This window comes from Palaemon carinicauda, chromosome 13 (genome assembly GCF_036898095.1).
Source record: "Palaemon carinicauda isolate YSFRI2023 chromosome 13, ASM3689809v2, whole genome shotgun sequence".
In the NCBI taxonomy this organism is placed as follows: Eukaryota; Metazoa; Arthropoda; class Malacostraca; order Decapoda; family Palaemonidae; genus Palaemon; species Palaemon carinicauda.
This window is the reverse complement of record NC_090737.1, coordinates 100,693,293-100,719,876: the sequence shown is the minus strand read 5'-3', so window position 1 is coordinate 100,719,876 and position 26,584 is coordinate 100,693,293. Positions and strand designations below refer to the sequence as shown.

General features: G+C 42.4%; 3 protein-coding genes across 3 annotated transcripts in view; 1 reads left to right on the top strand and 2 right to left on the bottom strand.

The window, feature by feature from the left end:
* The window catches only part of LOC137652347 (pro-epidermal growth factor-like), a 20,037-nt gene extending 12,676 nt beyond the window's left edge, over positions 1-7,361 (top strand). The window contains exon 9 of the mRNA XM_068385701.1: positions 6,593-7,361. Within this exon, the coding sequence (XP_068241802.1) occupies positions 6,593-6,786 (194 nt within the window). The 3' untranslated portion in view covers positions 6,787-7,361. The remainder of the gene's footprint in view (positions 1-6,592) is intronic.
* Positions 7,362-12,416: 5,055 nt separating this feature from the next.
* LOC137651729 (KRAB-A domain-containing protein 2-like) lies at positions 12,417-13,762 on the bottom strand. The gene is made up of 3 exons (XM_068384950.1): positions 13,159-13,762; positions 13,013-13,072; positions 12,417-12,655 (listed from the first exon to the last, which is right to left on the bottom strand). Exons 1-3 carry the CDS (start codon positions 13,760-13,762, stop codon positions 12,417-12,419), a joined length of 903 nt encoding a protein of 300 aa, XP_068241051.1.
* LOC137651728 (KRAB-A domain-containing protein 2-like) lies at positions 13,762-14,292 on the bottom strand. Its single transcript, XM_068384948.1, has one exon. The coding sequence runs from the start codon at positions 14,290-14,292 to the stop codon at positions 13,762-13,764; it is 531 nt and encodes a 176-aa protein (XP_068241049.1).
* Positions 14,293-26,584: the final 12,292 nt, after the last annotated feature.

The following is a 26,584-nucleotide window of genomic DNA, read 5'->3' as shown; positions in this document are numbered from 1 at the left end:
AATCAAATACTTCTCCATTCATCATCTCCAACTTCATGCTTCATAGTCCTAAGCCACTTAGGCCTGGGTCTTCCAACTCTTCTAGCATCCTGTGGAACCCAGTTAAATGTTTGATGAACTAATCTTTCTTGGGGAGTGCTAAGAGCATTCCCAAACCATCTCCCTCTACCCCTCACCGTGATCTCATCCACATATGACACTAGAGTAAACTCCCTTATAGTTTCATTTCTAATCCCACCCTGCCACTTAACATCCAATATCCTTCTGATGGCTTTGTTTTCAAACCTACAAAATCTGTTGTATATTGTTTCACTGTCATAACACGACTCCTGTCCATTCAGTAATACAGATCTTACTAAACTGATATATAAAATTATTTTTATGTCATTTCAGGCGATTTGATTTCCAAAATTTACTTAACCTGTCCATTGCCCGATTCGCTTTTTTTCAATCTTTCATAAAAATCAAATTCTAAAGACCCTGTATTAGAGATCTTAGTTTCTAAATATCTAAATTATTCTACCCAATTTCAGGCGATTTGATTTCTAAATTTTACTTAACCTAGCCATTCGTTGATTTGCTTTTCTTCAATCTTTCATGAAACTCAGATTCTAAAGATCCTGTATTAGAGATCATAGTTCCTAAATATCTAAATGATTCCACCTTATTAATCATTTCTCCTTCCAATGATATTTCCTCTTCCATTGCATATTCCGTTCCCATCATCTGTCTTTTTTCTACTTACCTTCTACTTATTTTCAGCCCAACCTTCTGTGATATTTCATGCATTCTGGTAAGCAAGCATTGCAAATCCTGTGGTGGTCTGCTAATAAGGCTAGCACATCAGCATACTCTAGATCAGCTAATTTCCTAACTCAAATCCAGTTCAATCCTTCTCCACCATTACCAACTGTTCTACACATTACAAAATCCATGAGGAGGATATACACCATAGGTGATAACACATTCCCTTGAAGTTCTCCACTGTTCACTGGAAATCCATTTGATACTCCACTAACATTAACTTTGCCCTTGCTATGCCCATGAACATACTTAATCAAATTTACACATTTAAGAGGAACTCCATAAAAAAGCAGATATCTCCACAAAATTAGCCTGTGCACACTATCAAAGGCTTTTTCATAGTCCACAAAGGATATAAAAAGTGGATTTCTATATTCTACGCATTACTATACATGCCTCAAGATAAAAATGTGGTTAGTATACCTACCTTTTATAAATCCTGCTTGCTTATCTTTTATAAATCCTGCTTGTTCATATCTCAGCTTTTCATCAATCGTTCTCTCTAGTCTCTTTAGAATAAGCATACTAGATATTTTCATGATAACTGCTGTAATGAGATGCCTCTGTAATTATTGCAATCAATCAGGTCTCCCTTTTTAGCCATTTTCACCAACACCCCTAATTTCAAATCATCAGGTTTTGCTTCTTCATGCCACATTCTACAAAATAATCTTGTAAGTATTCTGGGGGCAACTTCATCTATTCAGTAACATCTTAGAAGTTATTCCATCGTAACCAGGGGTTTTCCATCTCCTGAGTTTTTTTTTTTTTAATGATAGCTTCGACTTCAAACACACTGCATTCCTTTATGAGCACACCAAGGTCTTCGTCAACTTCAGGTATATCGATCAAACTATTCACTTTATATTTCTTATTCCTGACATCACTAGTGTTCCATCTAATGTTGCCTTTGTTCATTTGTTGTTATAACAGATATATCCCTCTCTTTGATAGGTATATGATTCTTCTACTTTGCCCCGGTAGAGATTTCGTTAATAAATCTTTGAACAATTCTTACACCATAGCCACTCCCTGAATTAAATAGCATTGTCAGCCTCATCTGCTTTCCTGTCAAAATAATCTCTCCAGTCATTCTTGGCTTTTCTTTTGACTTCACTATCAATAATGGAATACTTAGCATATTCTACCTCTTAATATCCATTACTTCCTCGAAAAGTTTAAATATTTAATTTTTTTCCTTGACTCCTTCTATAGAATCTCACGTATCATATGATATCCAAATATTTTTCCTTGTTACTGAATTTCCCAAAGCTTCACTACTAACTAACTAACATGTTCTTAATATCACACCATTCTTCATCAATCGTCTGCTCTTCATCTCTCAAAGGCTCCAAGACTGCAAATCAATTTCTACGTTCAATTTTAAATGTTTCTCTATGCTCCTCATCTAGAACCTTATTTGAATCAAATCTTGGTATTTTATCTACATTTCTATTGGATGGTTTCACATTAAATTTTAGTGTAGTAATGAGAAGCAGGTGATCTCTACCAATATTTGCACTTCTATAGCTTCTCGCATTTCTCAGGGACCTCCTTCTCTCTTTATCAATGGCTATGTGATCGACTTGATTTTTGTAATTGCCACATAGGGAAGTCCATGTATATTTGTGGACGAACTTGTGCTGGAAAAGAATGCCTCCAATAAGATTTTTTGTTGAACAAAAAGTTATAAAACGTTCTCCATTTACATTTGCAACTTCGCCAAAACCCTCAACATCCATCACATTCTCTATACCTCGATTATTCCCTCTAACTTTAGCATTGGAGTCACCAATCACAATTTTCATATCTCTTTCTGGGATCTCATCTATTCCAATCTTCAATTCTTCAAAGTATTCATCATTTCTTTCTCCAAGGGAATCATTTGTTGGTGCATAGAAAACTATAACACTCATATTTCACTACCCTGATTTGTATGTATGTATATATATATATATATATATATATATATATATATATATATATATATATATATATATATATATATATATATACCCCTGCATATATATATATATATATATATATATATATATATATATATATATATATATATATATATATATCAGAACACAGTACTTTGGCTATCATTTGTTTTGTATATCTAACTGTTTACAACACTACATTACACACACGTGCACACAAACGCACACACACATGTATACAGTATATATATATATATATATATATATATATATATATATATATATATATATATATATACATATAATATATATATATATATATATATATATATATATACATATATATATATATATATATATATATACATATATATATATATATATATATATATATATATATATATATATATATATATATATATATATATATATATATTACAAACCAATCTACCAAGGCACTTCCTCCAATTTTTGGGGGTACCGAATATCAAAAACAAGGAACAAAAGGGGAATTTTCTTCACTTTGCTCCTCCCAGCCTGACGAGGAATTCAGCTGAGTTTGGGTGGTAGTGCTAGGGAGCCAGAGCTCAAGTCTTCCCCATTATTTACCAGAAATCAAGCTTAACATACTGATTAATCCCCTACTGCTGCTACCTCAGCAGTCATCAAGGAGACCTGAGGAAGCAGCAAGGCCTACCGGAACTACATCACACCTGCTTGCCATTTATTCCTATTTATAGCGCTTTCTTTTACCTCTCACATCTATCCTAATATCACCTAGAACCTTCTTCACTCCATCCATCCACCCAAACACTGGCCTTCCTCTTGTACTTCCCCCATCAACTCTTGAATTCATCACCTTCAGCAAACGGCCATTTTCCATTCTCTCTACATGGCCAAGCCACCTCAACATATTCATATCCACTATGGCTGCTAAATAATTCCTTATACCTGCTCTCACCCCCCCCCCTCTACTTCGTTCCTAACCCTATCTAATCGAGACACACAAGCCATACTCCTCAAACACTTCATCTCCAAGGCATTCAATTTTTGTCTCTCCATCACTTTCATTCCCCACAACTCATCCATACCTACAGTTGGTACTATCACTTTCTTATACAAAACTCTCTTTACAGTCATTCCTAACCTTCTATCTTTTATCACTCCTCTCACTATCCCAAACATTTTACATACTTCATTCACTCTCTGACGTATTTCTGCTTCCATTCCACCATTTTCAGCAACAACAGACCCCAAGTACTTAAACTGATCTACTTCCTCAAGTAACCCTCCATTCACATGACATTCAACCTAGCACCACCCTCCCTTCTTGTGCATCCCATAACCTTACTCTTACCTACATTAACTCTCAACTTCCTTTTCTCACACACCCTTCCAAACTCTGTCACTAATCAACTCAGCTTCTTCTCCGAGTCTGCAACCAATACAGTAACATTCACAAACAACTGACTCACCTCCCACTCATGATCACTCTCGTCCATCAGTTTCAATACTCAACAAAGCACTCGAGCATTTACCTCTCTCTCAACTCCATCAACAAATAAATCGAACAATCATGGCAACATCACACATCCCTTTCTCAGCCCCACTCTCACTGGAAACCACTCACTCACTTCATTTCCTATCCTAACATACGCTTTTCTGCCTATGTAGAAACTCTTCTCTGCTTGCAGCAACTTTCCACTAATTCCATATAACATCATTATATTCCACATTGCTTCCCTATTAACTATCATAAGCTTTATCCAGATCCATAAATGCAACATACACCTCCTTGCCTTTTGCTAAATATTTCTTGCATATCTGTCTAACAGTTAAAATCTGATCCATACATCGTCTACCTCTTTTAAAATTCCCCTGCATTCTAAGACTGCATCCTCTGTTTTATCCTTAATCATATTATTTAACACTCGACCATGCACTTTTCCAGCCACACTCAACAAACTAATACCCCTCAAATTACAACACTCATGCACACCTCCCTTACATTTGTACAGCAGAACAATATATGCACACACCCAGTCCACTGATCCCATTGACGACATAAAACATATATTAACAATCTCGCCAACCTTTCAAGTACAGTCACATACCATTCCTTTAACATCTAAGCCCTCACAACATCCATACCAGGTGCTTTTCCTGCTCTTGTTTCATTTAGTGTTCTCTTTGCTTCCTCTCTTGCAATCTCTCTCTCATTTTCATGTCCGTTCCCTGGCACCTCAACACCTGCAACAGGAATTATATCTGCTTTCCTATTATCCTCAACAATCAGCAACCTTTCAAAAAATTCAGCACACCTTTTCCTTGCCTCCTCTCTTTTCAACAACCTTCAATTTTCATCTTTCACTATCTCTTCAGTTCTCAATCCACACTTCCTTACTCCCGTCACTTCTTTCCAAAACTTCTTATTCTCTTCATATGAACAGCAACCAAATCGCTGACCTCACCTCCAGTCAGCCGCCCTCTTTGCCTCAGCTACCTTACATTTTACTTCCAAATTTTTCTCTCCATACCTCTCATACTTCTCTACAATATTACTTGGAAGCCATTCATCAAATGCTCTCTTTTTCTCTTCCACTTTCATCTTCACTCCACCAATCACTATTCCTCCTCATCCTACCTCCAACAATCCTCTTGCCACACACACGCCAGTTGCAATCCCTACGAAAAAAAAAAAAAAAATCTTTCTCTAACTTCCTCTTCTCCTCTAGATCACCAATTTCTCTTACCTTCACCCTGTCATATACTACTTTCAACCTTCTTTAATATTCATTTTTACCTTTGGTTTTTTCAACTCCTCAACCTTCTCTACCGCCCTTTTACATTCCCCCACCACTCTATTTACCCACCCTTCTGCTACAACTAATTTTCCTTCCACCAAAAAAATCATCAGACATACCATTAGCCATAACCCTAAACACGTGCACATCTTTAAATCTTCCAAACAACCTTCTTGTTATCAGCACAATCCATTAAAACCTTTTCTACCACTCTTCCATTTGCCACTCCTACCCATGTATAATTGTTTATATTTTTATTTTTGGAAAAAAAAAAAAACTACAACTTATCACAAGCTCTTCTTCAACACAAATATCTATCAGTCTCTCACCACTCTCATTTTCACCTAGTATGCCATACTTCCCAATGACACTTTCTACCTCTCCAGCACCCACTCTGGCATTTAAGTCACCCATCACAACTACATAATTCCTTTTAACCAGTACTTCTTCACACCTAATTAATTCATCCCAGAATTCATTCCACTCTTTTTCACTTTTCTCACAACCTGGCCTATATTTACTAACAAAAGCCCAACATTCTCTATCAACATAACTTTTACATACGTTACCCTAGATGACCCCTCCTTCCATTTCCCTACTTTACCTACCATCCAACCAATCAGCAATAAAGCCACAACCTCTCGTGTTCTTCCCCTTTCAATTCCCGACGCTTTACCTGTCACTTCACTGAACATCACTTACCCCGTACTTTTTTATCTTTATTTCACACAAGACCAATACATCCCTCCTTCTATTCCAAAACATACTTCCAACTTCACATCTTTTACTCTTTATTGTACTACATCCACGCATATTCACACACCCCAAAACTAGAGTGCAGTCACTCTCCCCCAGCTCCTTTTCTTTATTTCTCAGGGGGGAAACAATATACACATAAGATAAATATATCTGTTTTCAGGGGTAATATTTTTGTATGAATCTTGAAGAATCTCAAGCATGTTAATTCTCTCCTGAGTGAAGATACATTGTTGATAATGACAAGTAACAGAAATCAACAAAAGTTCTTTCTCTTAAATGCAGGTCCCTATCCATGGGTCGGTTTCAAGAACAATGTCTGGGTCTCCAGTGGCCGTCCAGTTTCGATGAAAACTGTGGCGAGCCAAGAGGGAGAGTTAGAAGGAGAATGTGGAAACGTCGACTTGAGAATGTTTCACCAGGGACTGTGGGATGCAGACTGTTTCGACGAAGAGTTTGCATTATATCAGAAAATCTAGGTTTTGACATTTAATCTCACTCGTGGAGTAATGCCTAATAATGTGCCTTGCACGGTACACTGTATGTAGATGCTTTACGTTCTTTCCCTCGACCCTCCAGCTCCAATTGTATTTCTCTGTCTTTTATTCTTAGATATTTTGATCAGTCTCTTTAAATTGAACTGTTAAGCTTCTTAAACTCGATTCTGGTCAAATTCTAACCTTTGAAATACGAGAAGAGAGAGATACAATAATGAGAGCTATAAATGTATCATATGAAAATTATGATATCCTATAACACATTGGTGCTTATGTAATACTATATCAACTATATATGTCGTAAATGTTTTGAATATGTTAAGAAATAGTATAAACAATAATCTTTGTGATTGATTGGTATGTGCATCAGCTGATCTGATCACAGCACCCAAAACACTTCGATTGTTAAAATAAACCCCAAATTTAAAACAAAAGTACACATTTCTTAAATTAAAACACAAATAACTATCTAAATCATCGTAATTTTTAGAATGCATTAATGCTTCCGAAACGAAATAAAATATTTCAAGCTATGATTAGAGAGAGAGAGAGAGAGAGAGAGAGAGAGAGAGAGAGAGAGAGAGAGAGAGAGAGAGAGAGAGAGAGAGATGCACTGTTTTTGTTTCTTTAAAATACAGATAAATATTTCGAAGGTATTTATATTTTTTGTCTATAAAATAAGCTGTATTTCTGTTTAATAAAGTATAAAAATAAAACAACTTGTGAGTTTCAGCAATGTTTACAACTTCAACTTTGTCAATGAGATTTTTTGGGCTCAAGCCATGACGTCCTGATGGAAGGTTCCTTTAGTAGCTTCCTAAGGATATATATGACTACAGTGATATTCCCAGAGAATCAAACCAAAGGTTTCACAGAATTCTAACTTCTGGCACGAGTACCCTTAAGATTTACTCTCAAGGATATCGTATATAATCAGGGGACGTATTCTTGACACGTCACATGACAATCTGCACCCCGAATAGCCTTTACACTTCGAGGGGGATACGTGGCAGAATTAGAAGGGTAACCGCATTAGAGGTTACCCTGGTTCCCCTACTACTATCATATCACAACCGCGCCAATTCCCTCTGGCAGTCATTCCTTATTTTGTAGCGCCTCGCTACGGTGGTGTTCCCTGTTGATCTGACATTTTCGATCGATTTCTAAGCATCTTTATGCTTTCTACAGCTTCTTTCTCCATCTAGAAAGTTGAGTATTCATTCTTTACAATATGTATTTTAGTTCCAGCCTCACAATGAAATTAGTGTAATTATTGTGTTTGGATCTACGGCGGTTACCAGTGTCGCCATAGGTGCCGTCATTCATTGGGCATGTGTTATTTAGTTAGCAGAACGACATTTCTGGTTTAAATAGCTTTAATTGTTATTATGAAAGCTATTTAGGCATTTTATATTGTAAAGATATTTATATGCATAATTTTCCCTTTTTCTGTGTCGATCGTATATGTCAGAGTTTCGGTGATTTTAGGTAACCGAGATCTCGCCTTGCCTAGGTAACGCAACATATACTTTCAACATTTCCCCAATTAACCTTGTGTATCGGTTATCTTTCATTGGAGATTGATATCTCCTGGAATTATATTAGTCGTTACTAGTCGCGAATAGAGATTTATGGGTAATCTCTCTTCCCTCTGAGGTAGCCTTAGGCTACAACTCTATACGTCGGCCTTGAATTTTGAATTCAGGCATGACTAGCCTAAAGTTTTCTGTTTCATCCCTTAACAGCAGACGGCAAGTTTTGGGATTCGATCAGAAGCTCAGAGTATTTAGTCTTTTGTCGGCAGTCGGTCGGCGGGGTGAATTGCATTCCCCTGCCAGCTGAGCTGCCGGCATAGGAGCCTAGCCCTCCCTAGACTACACCTGAAGTGGTTGCATGATGCCGCCACCTTCTCCCGGTGGTCTAGTAGACTAGTCCTATGCTCGCAGACCCTAGGCTGTAGAGTAGTATACTCTTATGGCCTAGGATGGCATCGGCATTGGAACTCTGTTTCTCCCTTGTTAAGAGGAACGACATGGACTGCCGTCCTCTTAACTGTAATATCACCTCCTAAGCTGGAGAATAGAAGATTCTCCTGTTGCTTGGGGTTGTGCCGGTACTGAAACAAAGTTTCTTCAAGGTGTGTAGGTCCGGTAACATTGCCGGCCCCCTCCCATACCTCATATAGGACCCTTTCCCCCACCCCACTCTGTTCTTTTACAATGGCCGAGCCATTGTCTTTCCTGAGCCGGTGTCCTGCAACCTTACCATTGCCGGTGGGTTGCCGGAGCCGGCCAGACCCCCTCTCCTCAGTTGACGGCTGTCGGCGACTGACGGCTTCCGGTGGCCATGACGGCTGTGGGTGGAAGGTCCCTTTTGTCACCAAGGTTCTCCAGTTCTCCCTTGAAATGCTGGCCACAACTTCTGTTGTCGGCGTGTTGCTCTGGCCGGCAGTAGACCGGCACAGATAGGTACTGACTCAGTCAGTAGCATGCCGACTGTACTAGTGCTGCCGGAGACTGGCCTATAGTGGTAAGCCGGCAATAGTACTGTGGCTAGATGGAAGCCTGAATGTTACATTCTCCAGTTCCATTTGAACCTTCTTTTCAGAGAAATGCAGTAAAATTAGACTTTTACATCCTTTATTACTGTATACTGTACATACACAGTAATAGATAGCCTTTACTCCATTCTTTCTCTCTCTCTTAGCTAGCATGCTAGATGTTCCGGCAAGAGCTAGCTAATCCGACAACATGCCAGCTGAACTACAGTATATGTCTATACAGGTAGTCAGTATATTTGCAGTATAGTATATACGGCAGATGGAAAACGAATGTATATATTATACTAGTAGTTATTTCCAATATATCTTGGGTATCCCTGCCCAGATATTTGCTGAACCCAATCCTATATTGATAGAATAATATTTCGTCAATATTCTGATTTGAAATCAGTTTCCATTTACCCTACAATATTAAATTTCGTAAAGGGCTAGTGGTGTGACACCTCTAATTCTTAAAGGGGAAAGCCCTTATCCCTAAGTTTCCCTGATCAGGAAACTCCCTGATTTAATATTGTAAGGGAGGTCACAGCAAATAGATTGGATGGGATACAAAAATATATGTCTTTTATCTTTTCTAATCCAGTTGGCCGCCAGATGGAGCAGCACACTGGCTGAACGACATTAGATATAATTATACAGTAGTTATTTCTACATATCTTGGGTACCCTTGTGCGAGCTTCTGCTGGTACCGCTCCTATATCGAAAGAATGGCATTCCTTCGATACTCTGATTGTGAAATCAGTCCTCCTTACCTCACAGTGTTAAGTATAAGGGGGGGGGGGCAGTGCCTTGTACACTTCCTTACACCTAATTGTTCGACCCCCTTTTTGCCTGGAATTCCCCAGCTGGAGGAATCTCCTTATTTTAACACTGAGGGGAGGTAACAGCATTGGCTCGCAGGGGATACACGGGTATGTGTCTCCCACTATCCCTTCATAGCTTTCTGTCCCAAGCTATTTTTATCAAAAGATGACTTTGTAAATTGTTTATCAGTGTGATAATCAATTGAATACTCATTTCTGTTCTCCTTTCCTTACAGGAGGGACACCAGATAATGCATCGCAGTCTTCTGCAGTTATAAGAGTGAGTATTTTCACGGACATAATACATGCAGGTTTCATGTCCCCAGCAATATTAATTCCAAATCCCCAACCCCTTCTGAGACCCTCCGACCTGTAAGTAGGCCAGACCTTACTGTCGAAGGTCTGGAAAATCCCAAGTTAATAGAATCTGGTGTACAGCTTAACACTAACACATTTGGGTGTGAGATTTCTAAAATCTCTCCGAAACCATACCTACCTATATTACAGCATGCTAAAGGTGAGACATCCTGTCCCCTATCCATCCTTTCTCCACTCCAGTTCGAGGAAAGGAGGTGGGGAGGGGGGTACCCCCCCCCCACTCGCGCTGCCAGTGCATACACGATGGCAGTCTCAAGCTGTCGAACTATGGTTGGTTTGGTTTCAGAAGTTATCTGAAACAAAAATGCAGTTCAATTGCGAACTCGCAAAAACACAGAAACTACGGGAATTGGACCGAAGATTTCCCTTTTTCATTGTGGTAACTGGCAAATTAGTGATCCTTTTAAAGGTTTAAAGGTCGCTCATGATTGGCAGAGGCAAGGGACAGTGACATTGCCCTAGCAATCAGGACAATGCACTAGAGACTGACCATATATTATATGATCAGCACCCAAGCCTCCTCTCCATCCAAGCTAGGACCAGGGAGGGCCTGGCAGTGACTGCTGATGACTCATCAGATAGACCTATAGGCTCCCCCAAACCCCCCAACCTTAGCTCACAAGGATGGTAAGGTTGCAGACACTAATGGCACTAACGAGTCTGAGCGGGACTCGAACCCCCAACTGGCAAACACCAGGCAGAGACGTTACCAATCAGGACCACACCTTGTAGTGATAACAACGATGGCAGTCATTGATTCAGTGTCACATCTGTCTCTGCCGCCGAGAGCTGGCAGTGTGTGCCCTTGGTCACCACCCAGTCAATGGCGGGGTTGGTATGTCTTCAGTCGGCAACCCGCCGACAACCGTTGGACTGCCGACAACCCAAGGGATTGCCAATGATTCGGAGGGCTGCTGACTATGCGTATAGGTTTCACCACTACCCAGTCACACTGAATGCTGGCTAGGATGATGCGCCTTCTGTCGGCGACCCGCTGACAGCCGACGAGTCACTGACATGCCGGAGAACTGCTAGCCATATCGGTACTGAAGTATTGTGCCAGTTGATTTACCCCCAAGTACTAGCCTTGACGGTAATATGCCAGTTGTATAGGTGTATATGTTACAATCAATCTCTAAATCCAGACAATTTGTAAAGTGACTAATTATTTCAGGTAATTTGTGAACTGCCTAGTTCACCCAGTCATTTTATAAATCAGCTGAAATTCGCAGACAATTCACAAAGTGACTAAAATTTTGATAGATTTTCTTGGCATAATGACTGAAATGATCCTGCTATGGATCACAACTCTCCGACCCCTCCTGGCTGAGGAACGCGTGTGTGTGTGTGCGTTCGAAAATGCGACATTTTTATTATTTTATCATTTTTTATTCTTACAATTTAAACTAGAGTGGCACCGTAATGAACAGACAGAAAAACAAGCCTGTTTCTTGAGTAAATCTTTATTTTCCAAAACCTGAGGAACGAGATAATTACAAAATTAAAACTTAATTCTTAAATGCGACATTTTTATTATTATATCATTTTTTATTCTTAAAATTAAAACTAGAGTGGCACCGACTATTGCACTTGTGACCTTCTTTATAACATTTACAGCGATTTGTTTGACACTGTTTCTTGCCTGCAGTACAATTGCACTTAGCATAACCTTGACCACCAAACCTAGATGATTGCTGTACTGCTTGACGAAGTCCTATTTCCTTGTCTGCACTTATTTCATCAATACTATACAGTTGATGGCTGCAGATATCAAATTGGCTCCTACTATAGCGCCCCTTGAGTATCCCATCGCTCACGGCTATTCGATACATGTCATTTTCATTACGATCTAGGATAACACCGATAACATTTCAGGGATCACCTTTCCCTCGATCAACTAACGGGATGGGAATTGTCACATTATCTCCTGGATCACCTGGGACGTTTTCTAAACGACTACGTTTGACCATGCGCTCAGCTTGAGCTAACTGACCAGCTGATGCTCTGGACCATTGAAGTGCTATGTCTTCTTGGAGCTGATGAAGTCTTCCTTGAGGATTCTGGCCACAGGTTGGACTGACTGGATAGGCAGACCCCTCTGCTGAGCCATCTGAATAAAGGAAAATGAAGAATAAATGCAGTTACTTTTCTTTCCTTAATAACAAAAGAACATTTAATCAATGGAGATAGACTTGCCATGTGGTTTGGAATTTAACCAAATTAGTTTAATATTTACATTTTATAACAAAAGCTTTTTTTTTTTTCATAGAGCAGAGCTCTCTGATGAATCATCTGAATAAACAAAAACAAAGAATTAATGCAGTTACTTTTCTTTCCTTAATAACAAAATAAAAAGATATGATTAATGGTGATAGGCTTGTCATGTAGTTTGAAACTTAACCAAATTAAATTTAACCCAATTCTTTATCAGTTATATTTTATAACAGTATTTTTTTTCCATCTCTACCTTGCTGAGCGAAGTCCTCTGGCGAGTCATTTGGAGGAGCAGAGCTCTCTGATGAACCATCTGAATAAACGAAAACTAAGAATTAATGCAGTTACTTTTCTTTCCTTATTTATTTATTTATTTATTTATTTATTTTTTGCATCTACCTGGCTGAGCGAAGTCCTCTGGCGAATCATTTGGAGGAGCAGAACATTCAGGTGAATCGTCTGGAGGGTTCGTAAACTTGGGTGATTTGTCTGGCCGAGTAGAGTCAGAGGAGAAACTGTAAGCTCCAAGTAAATCCTCTTCAGTGATCATTGTCCTCAAAACTTCTTCTGGAAGTGCAGTTGAACGTAGACCTACTCTGGCGTCAACACCAAAGAGTGCTTTGTATGGAGATTGTTTGATTCCAGAATGGTAACTGGAGTTCTTTTGGAACTGCACTAACCTGAGTCCCATGGGCCAGTCAGTTGTATCATTATCCCCTAACCATGAAATAAGCATGTCTTTTATATCACAGTTAAGGCGTTCAACAGATCCCTGGCTCTGTGGATGCCTTGGTTTACCATGAACAATCAACAGGTCTGGCCAAAGAAGTTTGAGTTCCGAAATTACCAATGCTGTAAATTCACTACCATTATCACTCTGAAGAATTTGAGGGGCCCCGAACATTAAGAATATGTCCATTGGCTGGAATGCAACCTCAGCGGCTCTTTTTGAAGTTAAGGGGCGCAATATGCAATACTTTGTTAGATGATCTTGGTACACCATTATCCACTTATACTTTCCTTTGGCGCAAGACTGCATGTCAACAAGGTCCACCTGAGATCGTGAACCGTAATCCTTAGATAAAATCGGTTTGACGTTACTCCCTTTGTCGCACATCTCTTCCCTTTCTTTTGACACTGAACACACAAAGATTTGAACAGTTCTATAGTATCTCTAGTTATGTTTGCATATTTTGACAGCTCTTTGACCATTTTGTCTCTTCCGCCATGTCCCATAGCAATGTGAGCACGTTTTATAGTTTCAAACATATCCTCAACGTGTACAAAATAAACAAGTTCTTGAGTTTCATCCTTCCGTTTTTTTATCAACTTTTCAACACCACCACACTGAAGAACTTCGTAACGTCCAAGAATATAATACTGCCGATTTGATTTGCTTTTTGCACTTGATGCAACTCTGAGTTCCTCTATCAGATTGTAGTACTCAATTTTAGATAGTATTAGTGACTTTGAATCAGAGTTCTTCTTCAACATCACTTTATCGTAGAAATTTTCTTCTTGGGAACAAGCCATAGCTTCCCCAAATAAATTAGCCTACACACACAGGATCATTTCAGTCATTATGCCAAGAAAATCTATCAAAATTTTAGTCACTTTGTAAATTGTCTGCGATTTTCAGCTGATTTATAAAATGACTGGGTGAACTAGGCAGTTCACAAATTACCTGAAATAATCAGTCACTTTACAAATTGTCTGGATTTAGAGATTGACTGTAACATATACAATACCCTGTACATCTGTAGTATGGGACCATATCACAGACAGAAATCTTTGGTACATAACCATACAATAGAATGGTTTTCAAGTACGCTGTGCTTCTAAGCACAATCTCTTGCTGAGACCTACCTGATTTGGGGACTCACTCCCCCCCTTTCTTACTCTGACTCTTCATCAGTCTCTTTGATTCTCATTATTATTTCCCTGGATGTAGGCGCTGTTTACGCTACTCTATCCTTATGGACTAGAATCTTCCATTGGGCCCTACTTAAAGAGGATGCCCTAGAATCAATAATTGGGAAGGCCGGAGCAGTTGGCTGGAGGGATTCACATATATGTCTCTCCTATTCTTTTACAGCGTACTTATCATAAGCTTTATACAATAGAAAGGAATCTTCTATTACAGTGAAACACTGAGAAGCTGATATAGGCAAACGGTCAGGTATGACCTAAAAGGAGGATGGAAAAATTTCTTAGCTCTCCTTGGGATGTTAAACAGCATCCCACAGTTACAATGACCGTTGTTCCACAAACGGTCAGATATGTACACCTTCTGATCATGCAAAGCAAACAGACGCTTCTGGTAGGAGGGAGGTTCCTTTCGGATCGCTGGACCTTCGATCCTTGGGTCCAAGGCCTAACCAAGATGAGACTAGAATGGAAATGGACATACCTCCACCATCCTTTCCTCAACTCTTCCTACATTCCAAATCCCCCCTGGAAGGGTATACCTTAGAGCTCTAGAGCACACTAGCGGTAAGGAAAGTAGAGCCCATCGATTTCCAAGGAAGGCTGTTTGGTGTTCACGTGAAGGACTCACAAAAACTCTGAGTCATTCTGGACTTGGCGCCACTCAAGTTCCAATAAAACAGCAAGTTCAGAATGTTAATCCTTCTGAACATAAGGACCTTATTCAGTAAGGGGTGTTGGCAGTCTGGCCAGACCTGAAAGATGTCTATCGGCAACTTCCAGTCAGTCACCCCCTCCCCTCCTACCTAGGATCCAAGTTACAGAAGATAACATATATCCAAGACAAGATTCTCGTCGGACTAGATTCAGTCCTAGGATCTTCACGGAATTAGCAGACACAGTCAAGCGAATCCAAGCCTAGAAAGAGTTCAGGCAACAATGGACCTGGACGACAGGCTGGGGTGGGCAGCAGCCGAAACGACTGTCTATGACCATCCATGAAGATGATCCGGCCCCGGAACATCGGCCATGCAAAATAACTTCAAGAAGTCTCGATTCTCTCCAGCTCAGGAGCTTCAATGTTTTTAAAAAATCATTGAAACCTGTGGTCACCCTAACTCTCCTTTCCCTTGGGGATGTAAAAGGAGATCGAAAGGTCGGTCAAGAGACTATTGTAATCAGTCAGGATTCTAAGATGCTAACAGGGAGGAGTTTTGAACTCCCTCCAGTTCACGATAATGACAGACCCAGTGCTACGAGCACAGCTGTAAGATGCGTTAAGAGGCTGGAGAAGATACGCATCAAACGCTCGAAGAGATCTAATAGGACCAATGATGGTCATTTCTTCTCCGCTTACCCTACAAAGGCCACAGGCCCGTAGGCCATATTAGCTCTGTAATGCGTGGAGAAACTCTCTCCCCGCAGATCAGACCTCCTCAGGCTGATCTGGGGCATCGAAGTGATAATGAGGCGTCGAAACTGTCGAGGATAAGGGACGTCTCATTTCATTAGAGAATGTTAGCCATCCCTTCCTTAAGGGAAAGGCACTTATCAACAGCTCATGTATAAATGATCCGCAAGGTGACAGCGGATGCTCTTCTCAGGCTCAAGCCAATAGTGTTGGAATGGTACACGGACGCAGACCCATTCCCTCCCAGATGGGAACAAGTCCCTGAGCTGTAGATCGATCTCTTCATCACAAGTGTCATAAAGATACTATCTTGATATATAGCCCCATACGAGGATCCTCTAGTGGAGATAACAGACATCATGTCTCTAGAATAGAATGGATGGACTTAGGAATTCCTGTTCAGCCCATCCAATCTCCTGCGGAAGGACCTCTACATGCTGAGACCCTTCCAGGGAAAAAGGGCTCTGTTGGCTCCCAGGTAGCCCAAGAACACCCCGTTCCCTGTAATGCAGGAACTGAGGCTGAGGCTGGTCCTAGTTCTGCACCTAGGACTATCCAGGAGGTTTAGAAGTTTTCTGCCTTCGATTTATCACAGTACACCTGATCCCTTCACCTTATGAATTCCTTGCCCTAACGGTTAGGAAAAAGTCTTGGGATCTCAAAAGGCAGAATAGAATTCCTAGAAGAATACAAGTCTAGTCAACTAGAAGACAATACGAGTCTTCTTGGGAAAACTAAGTTGCTTTGTAAAGCAACCCTATAATCAAGGTATGGCGGCCAACAGCACGATGGCCTTTGAGAAAGGAGGCAGTACATCTTTGGATACTATGAGAAGTCTGGTTCCTCGGCCCTGTCCCCATATGAACCCTTGAGTAAGCACCAAGAGTATGGTCGGCTTAGCGAGAGAGGTCACTTGATTGGATCTTTGGATCCATGGACCAATATCTATGTGCAAGTCAGCCCCGACTAGACCTCTTCTATATGCCCTTTAAATGGATCTGACAGATGAAATCTTTAATAAGATTCTGAAGACATGTGCAGGCTTAGGCCAGCAGCGCCACCAAAGCCCATCTCATGGTCTTTGGACAAGGTCCTACATTATGCCTCACCTGTGAACAATGAGGATCTAACCTAAAAGGTTATTTTTCGGTTCGCTATAGCCTCTGGGGCTAGAGTTAGTGAAATAGTGGCCCTATCTGGGGATGAGGGCCACATTAAGTGGGAGAACTGCATCTCTTTCCTGATCCAGCCTTTCTCACTAAGGACGACCTACCCACTAAGAAGTGGGGTTCCTGGAGAATCTGCCCACTGAAGGAAGATGTCTCTCTAGGTCTGCTAGAGTGCCTAAGGTCTATCTTCGTAGAACTTCAGACTTCAGGAGAAACAGCTCTTAACAGGAGAAACCACTGGATCAAACTATCCCTACAACTGAGGGCGAAGCTCACCTACCTTATTCGCGGAGCGGATCCTGACAGTACTCCTGCAGATAAAGATCTGAGAAAAATTGCTTCATCACTGAACTTTTCAGTGTGAGGACTTCAGCCTCTAAGCTCATTTACTGATCGGAGGTTGTCCAGAGTGTCTTACAGACACTATGCTAAGCAAGTCTATGGATTGAAGCATTATGTGGTGGCGGCAGGTGGTATTTTGGACCCTGACGTCTAGCTCTGCAATGAACAGTAAATTGATTGGGACTATCAATTAAAAGGAGAAGGGGTCAGCATTTTTCGTGTGACCTCCCTTTGAATAAGTGTTGCCAAGGTAACAGCAAATCTGTTCAGAATCTCAGGTGTGAAATTATACGGATAACACTAGTGCCGTGTGTACATAGCACACAGTGTTGTTAGACTATATCATGTACAGAAATTATAAAGAGAAGTCTTATTAAAAGAACTTTTCTTCAGTCTGAGAGTGGCACTCATCATTTCTTCCCCTTTCAAAAAAGGGAACATTAATTTCTGTGTATGTCTCTTGTACAATTTCCTTATCATGCTACATTCATTTAGCATGTAGTCAGATATTAGGAATAAATGTCTATTAAAATGCAGTTGCGTCCTAATTCGCCCGACAATTGCATGTTTAAGATGCCAGAGTTCCTTGACTTACTCATGTAATTATTTCTCATATCATTGTATGCTTACAAACAACGGATGGGGACACTGATATTGGTTCCGCAATATACACAATCCTTGAGACCGTTTGTATTCTCAGTGTATACTTATGTTTGTGCATACAATATATGCTACCTTGAGGCCCCTTTTCTAATGTCTAAAAATGACTCTTCCCTGCAGGGGGGCAGGAAGTACCAACATTGTTATTCTTAGTGATAATGACGGATAACGGTAATGACATTTGTCTCATTTGGCCCTTTTGGCCGTAGAAATATTGTCCCAAGGTTAAGGCACTGATGAAAATCCACAGATACATTAATTCTCTGGTATGCTTCCATCAGGACGTCATGGCTTGAGCCCAAAAAACGGATTTTGAGCGAAGCGAAAAATCTATTTTTGGGTGAGATGGCCATGACGTCCTGATGGACCCACTCTTCTTTTCTATGAAAAGATCTTTACAGTTTCCCCCCCTGAACTACTATATCTGTAGCACCATGCTCAACGCTACAGGGAATGGCCGCCAGAGGGATAGTAGTAGGGGAACCAGGGTAACCTCTAATGCGGCTACCCTTCTAATTCTGCCACGTATCCCCCTCGAAGGTAAAGGCTATACAGGGTGCAGATTGCCATGTGGCGTGTCAAGAATACGTCCCGATTATATACGATATCCTCGAGAGTAAATCTTAAGGGTACTCACGCCAGAAGTTAGAAGTCTGTGAAACCTTTGGTTTGATTCTCTGGGAATATCACTGTAGTCATATATACCCTTGGGAAGCTACTAAAGGAACCTTCCATCAGGACGTCATGGCCATCTCACTCAAAAATAGATTCGTATGTAAGCATAATGTTTACTGGGATCTAGGCAAAATACGTAGGTCTAAACACTCCTAAAGGAATGTTTTTACTGCAAAGATAGAATTAATTCTTATTTTTATTTTACTTAAAAACATTGCTAGAGTATATGATTATACTGACCACATTATATGTTGTTAATTCAATCTTTCCAAACTACTATGTAAATAGAAAAAATCCTACCATTATTCAACCACAACAGCTGTTTAATTTTTTCTTTTGGGGGGGGGAGGAGGGTCAGTTGTTGCGGCTGTATGCGTTTATACAATGATTATACTGTAATGTTACTGATGATACTTTTATTATCTAAATTTTTCTAGCCCATTGAATTAGAATATAAAATAAATATAATCACTAAATAATTGCTTACTGCACAAGAGGCAGAAAAACGGATTTTGAGCGAAGCGAAAAATCTATTTTTGGGTGAGATAGCCATGACGTCCTGATGGAAGGTTCCTTCAGTAGCTTCCTAGGGTATATTCAACTACAGTGGATATTCCCAGAGAATTAAACTAAAGATTATCACAGAATTCTAACTTCTGGTGTGAGTACCATAAAGGTTTCCCTCTAGGATATTGTATATCAACATGGGACGCATGTATTAACACGCCACATAGCTATCTGCACCCCATATAGAGTTAACACTTCGATATGGAAAGGTGGAGAATAACTGGGGAGCCGTTCCACAGTTACACTCATCCGTGGCTGCTTTTGGTACTCGAGACGTAAACAAACGGGCGCCATTGCTAAATGACGTCACGTCCGTCTTCATCCTGATGCCAGCTTCTTGCTAATCTCCATGATACAGCAGGACAGGGCGGGGCCTGAAAGGCTGGACTAGAATAGACGGGAGGGTCCATCAGGACGTCATGGCTATCTCACCCAAAAATAGATTTTTCACTTCGCTCAAAATCCGTTTTTTGGGCTCAAGCCATGACGTCCTGATGGAAGTATACCAGAGAATTAATGTATCGTGGAAATTTTCCCCCTTTTTATGCAAGTGCCTAGGGCTTCGAATAGAGGTATGTAACATGTCCTACTAAAGATTCCGTAAAGAACTAGCTTCCTGCCCCCCTGGCAGAGAAGTCCTGGTGGACCATACTAATATCTCGAAGCGATCATTGAAGAGCTACTCACCCTGCGGAGAGTTCGTGCAGGACTCGGAGACAAGACATAAGGTTAATATTCGGGTAGGAATATTATCAAGCATAGGTAAGTGATTAACAATTACTACACTCCCTGGAGGAGAGATCAATCTGGTCTCGAAGGCAGGACGAAGGTTAATATTCAGGTAGGAATATTACCAAAGCATGAGTGAGTGTATAATACAATATATATATATTATTCTTCTCATTCAGAAAGAAAGGGGTAAATGAAACTACGACAATCGTATATTTCATAATAAATAATAGGAGCGGAGAGACACGCACATGTAATAAAATAGACATTTTATTTCAAAGAATTGCAGATTATTGTGATAACAATTGCAATAATAAATGTAAAGATTATTTACAATAATAAAGAATAATGTACATAGAAAATAAAGACTTCAATCTTGAATCTGAAAAGAAATTTCACTTTTAGAAACACAAGTTCCAGAGGAACGTCAGTCTTTTTCAAAGAAAACACATCATGCCCTAGAGCATGTGGCACTCATGTAAAGTCTATGACATTTCACCTTGGTAAGAACAGTCTATTAGAAACACTAAGTGTCCATGAAATCACTATGTATCACAAAAGGGTCAACACAGGCACCCGTAGAGTTAAAGTCCCAAGTAACTCACTGTTCTATGCAGAGTTAAACGGCAGGTTTCATAACACTACCTGCGGCTACCACGAAATGTTTAACTTCGTGCACTTGCTTTGCGTAGTGCTTGAAGAAAACGCGCGACGATTTCCAACCTGTGAAGCTCTTGAGGCTTTCGAAATCCATGCTCTGGAAGAAGTTCAGAGAAGACGCGACTTTTCTAGGATCATGACCTGCGGGTGTACTGTCAGGATCCGCTCTGCGAATGAAGTAGGTGATTTTCGCTCTTAGTTGTTTCAGTGACAAGTCACTACCCGATGTTTCTCCTTTGAAGAGTTGTCCTCCACCGAAGTCTGAAGTTCTTCGAAGATAGACCTTAAGACTCTCCACTGGGCATAGAGAAACATCTTCCTTCAGGGGGCAGATTCTCCAAGGGCCCCATCTCTTGGTGGGTAGTTCATCCTTAGCGAGAAACGTCGGATCGGGGAAGAGGGTAAGTTCTCCTGTATCTGCGAATAGGATATGACCCTCTTCTCTTGATAATGCCACTATTTCACTGACTCGGGCTCCCGAGGCGAGAGCAAAAAGGAAGATAACTTTTTGAGTCAAGTCTTTTAGAGGGCACGAATCGTTGTTCAGGTTAGAGGCAAAATGGAGCACCTTGTCCAGGGACCAGGAGATAGGTTTTGGCGGAGGTGCTGGGCGTAGTCTAGCGCATGCCTTTGGCAACTTATTGAAGATATCACAGGACAGATCAATCTGGAAGGCGTACAAGAGTGGTCTAGTCAAAGCCGATTTGCAGGTGGAAATCGTGTTGGCTGCTAAGCCTTGTCCATGAAGGTGAATGAAGAAGGACATACAAAAATCAATGGTGATTTCCGTAGGATTTTTTGCCTTGAAGAACGAGACCCACTTTCTCCAGGAAGATTCGTATTGCTGTCGTGTAGATTCAGTCTTGTATTCCTCGAGGAAGTCTAGACTTTTCTTCGAGATTCCAAACCTTTTCTTTGCGGCTAAGGAGAGAAAATCATGAGATGAAGGTCCCTGACTTTAAGTGATGAAGCGAAGACAGTCGACTTCTGTACTTGTTGGGAGAGAACTGGGCCCGGTAGGGGAATCAGCGTGGGCTGCAGTTCCAGGACCAGAGGGTACCAATTGCTCTGGAGCCACTTGGGAGCCACTAGGGCCGCTGTCCCTTTGAAGGTTCTCAGTTTGGAGAGGACTTTCAGCAGAAGGTTGGGGGGAGGGAACAGGTATATCCTGGACCATCTGTTCCAATCCAGTGACATGGCATCCACTGCTTCTGCCTTGGGGTCCTCGTACGGGGCCACATATCGAGGAAGTTGATTGTTGTCGCTCGTTGCGAAGAGATCGATCTGAAGTTCCGGGACTTGGTGAGAGATGAAGGAGAATGACCTTGCGTCTAGAGACCATTCCGACTCTATTGGGCTTGTCCTTGATAGAGCGTCCGCCGTCACGTTGCAGAATCCTTGCAGGTAAACTGCAGACAGGTGCCATTTCTTCTTTTCTGCCAAACGAAAGATTGGAAGAAGTACCTGATTTATCTGGGGCGATCTCGATCCCTGACGATTGAGACATCTGACTACCACCGAGTTGTCCAGAGTCAGACGAATGTGGATCGAGGGAGGCGGGGAGAGTTTCTTCAGGGTGAGAAGAACCGCCATGGCCTCCAAGATGTTGATGTGAAACGTCTTGAATAGGGGAGACCATGTTCCTTGAACCTGTCGTTGGTGGGAGTGACCTCCCCAACCCTCCAGTGAAGCGTCCGTGTGGAAGTTGATCGATGGAGGCGGGTGATGAAGAGGAATGGACCTTTTAAGGGCCTTTGCTTCCGACCACGGCTTTAAAAGTGAGCGAAGTCTGTTTGGAAGCCGTCTCTTGAGGTCTCTTCGAGCGATGGATGCGAAACATCTCCAGACTCCCGCGGCATCCTTTAGCTGTGCGCGAAGCACTGGGTTTGTCACAGAGGCGAACTGTAGAAAGCCGAGAACTTGTTCCTGCTGTCGTCTTGATATCCGTTTGGATTTTAGAAGTCTTCTGACAGACCCTGCTATTTCCTTCCTTTTCTTCTGTGGAATGGAAAGGCGGTGTGACTGAAGATCCCAATGGATTCCCAACCATTGGAACTTCTGAGCTGGAGAGAGGCGAGATTTCTCGGTGTTTATCTTGAATCCCAGATGCTCTAGGAACTGGGTGACTTTGTTGCAGGCTCTTACACAATCTTCGGGCGATGTCGCCCAGACTAGCCAGTCGTCTAGGTAGGCCATCACTTGGATGCCCTGAAGACGGAGTTGTTGGACGATGGCGTCTGCCAGCTTGGTGAAGATCCGTGGAGCCACGTTGAGCCCGAAGGGCATAGCCCTGAAGGTGTAACTTTTCCTTTAGAGTTGAAATCCTAGGTAGGAGGAAGCGTAATGATTCATTGGAACGTGCCAGTAGGCGTACGCCAGGTTTATGGAGACCGTGTAGGCCCTTTGAGGCAGAAGGGTCCTTATTTGTTGCAGAGTCAGCATCTTGAACTTGTTGTTCGCAATGAACTTGTTGAGAGGGGATAAGTCTAGAATGACTCTGAGTTTGTCGGAGTCCTTCTTGGGAACGCAAAATAGTCTCCCTTGGAACCTGGTTGACTTTATCCTCCTGATTACCTTCTTGTTCAAGAGTTCTAGGACATATTCTTCCAGGAGGGGGGTTGACTGTTGGAAGAATTGCTGGAAGGCTGGGGGTGGTTGAGTCCGGCTCCAGCCTAGTCCCTTCTTGACGATGCTGTGCGCCCAGGGATCGAAGGTCCAAAGATCCTGGAATTGGCGGAGTCTTCCTCCCACCGGAAGCACTTCATTGCTTCTGGTGTCCCAAGGGTTTGTCACCTCGGCCGCTATCTCCCCTTCCTCCTCTGCCTCTGGAGGGACGGCGAGAAGAATCTCTGCCGGAACCTCTGCTTGAGCCCCTACCTCTGGGACGAAAGGTAGTAGAGTGTTGCTCATACGCAGGGGTAAAGACCGGTGACTGCGACACCACTGGTTGGGGGACCAACTGAAAGGTCTGTTGTGGCTGTGTGGCCACTTGGGGAGTAGCAGTACCCGGAAACTGTCATCTCTGTTGACGTTGCTGGGGTTTCGGCTTCTGAGGTTTCCTCTTAGGCTGAGGGCCATCGTCCTAAGAAGATTTCCTCTTCCTTGACAGGCCCCACTTGTGGAGAAGGTTCCTATTCTCCGTGGCGGCCTTGTCTACAATCTCTTTCACCAGAGAGGAAGGAAAGAGATACTTACCCCAGATATTGGAGGAAATCAGCCTCTGGGGTTCGTGTTTCACCGTCGCGTTGGTGAACACGAATTCACGACAGGCTCTGCAAGCCCTAGTGAAGCTATATAGGTTCTTCGTCACCGTAGCCAAGAACAATTTGGCTAGGACCATATAAAAGTCCGGGACTCTAGTATCCCCGGTCATAAGTTCTAGCTGTACCTGGTGGGACAGCGACGCGGCAAGCCTCTCCTTCGTATCCTGTTCCCTACGAAGGAGGTGATCATTTAGCCTTGGGAGGTCCTCATTAAATTGACGACCGGCTACGTCAGGCTCTAGTTTCCCTACCGTGAAGGTTGACTGGACGTCTTTCCAGTGCCTATCATCGGGAGGAACAGGGCAAGGTTTCCCTTCCTCCACTGCCTTTAAGACCGCTGTGAAGGCCTTTTCGATGAAGGGGAAAGTCGCAGCATTCGGCGCAACGAAGGTTGGATGCTTCTTGCTATGCGCCGGCATCTTGGAGTTGGTGAAACCCCTACTCTTCACTGCCTGGGCTAACATAGCCTGGGCCTTCGCGAGATCGAACACGATAACCTCCTTCGGTTCGGTCTCTTCCTTTGAGGCTGGTTCGGACCTGAGCCGGACGTAACAGTCCGGATAAGCCTCGAAATTCGGGAAGAATTCCACTTCTTCCAGCAAGATAGAGCCAACCCTTTCACTGATGTAGATTTTTCCAGTTGTGATTGGCATATGCTCGGCATATCTCCATGGGTTAGCTTCCGAGCAAGTGGGGAGGTCCTTAACCGAAATCCGTTTCGGTTGTTTAAGATTAACTAGAGTAGTCCGGAACTGCTCCTGGGTTTCTCGTAGTTTTCTTTCCATAAGGGCTTCAAGCATCTTGAAGACCTCCAAAGTGGCCGATGGAAGAGGGTCCGGGGTGGCAGAAGTCGAAGGAACAGGTTCCTCGGACGGTGCAGGAGTTGCTGCGGGAGTAGGAGCGGGAGAGACCTCGGTCTCCGAATCAGGGTACAGTATTCCACCTGATCTTCCTCATAGTCGAGTTTCTCGCCCATGAGGTTCTTCTCCGTCTCTTCTGACACTTCCGACATACGTTCCACGTTATCGGAATCTAGATGGCACTCATGCATGGACTGGGCCATGACAATATCAATTTCCAGCACGATCTGGACGGTGGGGATCTGATCACGGGGGACCACAGAGTCTTTGGATGCCTTTGGGAAAAGCAAGGCCCTTAAGTCTTCGTTGGCGAGATACGGTCCGGTGGCGTTCTTCTGGAAGCCATGCACCCATTTGCGTAGCTTCTCTCGAGCATTGTCCCTTGCCTCCGCAGAAGGAGGATCGTCGAACGCCTCGACCAAACGGCTCTTGCAGACTGTGCAGTTCTGCGGGTCCCAATACTTCAGGTCGCCTTTCTTGGCGGCGCAGGGGGCGTGGGTCCGGCACGCCTTGTGCCCGTAGAAGTCCGGGCGCTTCACCCCACAGAAGTTGCTTTCACACTTCATGTACTCCTCCTGTAAAAGAAAGAGATCATGAGTACATGGAAGGCATAAGAATGACTTACATTACTCTAAAATTAAGATATCTTAATCTAAGTTTTTTAAAACATTAAATTAATTCACAAGACATTTAACTGCTTTAAAATAATGAGCGGGAAAGGAAGTAGATAGACACCTACTTGTGAATCCCGCCCAGTCGGTTACCGTAACCTTATCTGTAGGCAATTTCTTTTGTGGCCGAAGGTCACAAAACGGGAATCCATATGGATAAGCCGTGGTGGGTAGGTCAAGCTAAGCTTCTAACAGAAATTGCCCGCAGGGTGTAGCAGGGTCTGAGACCACTCAGATCCCTGAAATAGAAGGGGTATAGGAGAAACCCCTTATTAAATGTAGGTTCCGGCAATCGACTGCACTAAGACACAGAGTATGCTGGAATATTGTAATGTGCAATCAAACAGCATAGCCACAATTTTGGACGGTAAGACAATACCTATATATAGAAGTGGCCAAGCCATCTGGATGCAGCATTTTGACTGTCGGCATGTTGTCGGCAGGTATGGGAAGGGGTGCATGTCCCTTAACGTATCAGGAGGGTGCCGACAGACCGACGGTACGCCGGAGGCCGGTCCTGCAGGGTGGAAGGCATCAAGACAGACACACTGAGTATCTAAAGTATAATACCATCGTAGCAACTGCCGGCACAGCGGCGGGTCGCTGGTAGGGGGCGGCGGCTCCGGCAGCCGAAGGCTGATGGCCTGGCGAGCTTGGATCAATTCATAAGATAGATATGTATATGGTTGTATACCTAGACCGCCGGCAATCAATGCCGGCACGCCGGTGGCCGGCTCTGAAGGTCGGCCAGCTGTTACTAGGTAAAATGAGGGATGGGACGTCGGCTGTATGTCGACGGAAGGCGGCAGCCTCCGGCACACGAAAGGCTGACGTCTTAGAGGGGGAGGGCATCTTATGGAAGAATGTCACCTGAGGTAGTGGCGGTTATCGC

What these genes read in the sequence shown, in the direction of transcription:
- LOC137651729 (XM_068384950.1), bottom strand. Translation starts at nt 13,762, where the DNA reads ATGGTGTACCAAGATCATCTAACAAAGTATTGCATATTGCGCCCCTTA. An exon ending in AGAGGACTTCGCTCAGCCAG is followed by an intron (nt 13,073 to 13,158) that starts GTAGATGCAAAA and finishes TCGTTTATTCAG; the next exon opens with ATGGTTCATCAGAGAGCTCT. An exon ending in AGAGGACTTCGCTCAGCAAG is followed by an intron (nt 12,656 to 13,012) that starts GTAGAGATGGAA and finishes TCCTTTATTCAG; the next exon opens with ATGGCTCAGCAGAGGGGTCT.
- LOC137651728 (XM_068384948.1), bottom strand. Translation starts at nt 14,292, where the DNA reads ATGGCTTGTTCCCAAGAAGAAAATTTCTACGATAAAGTGATGTTGAAG.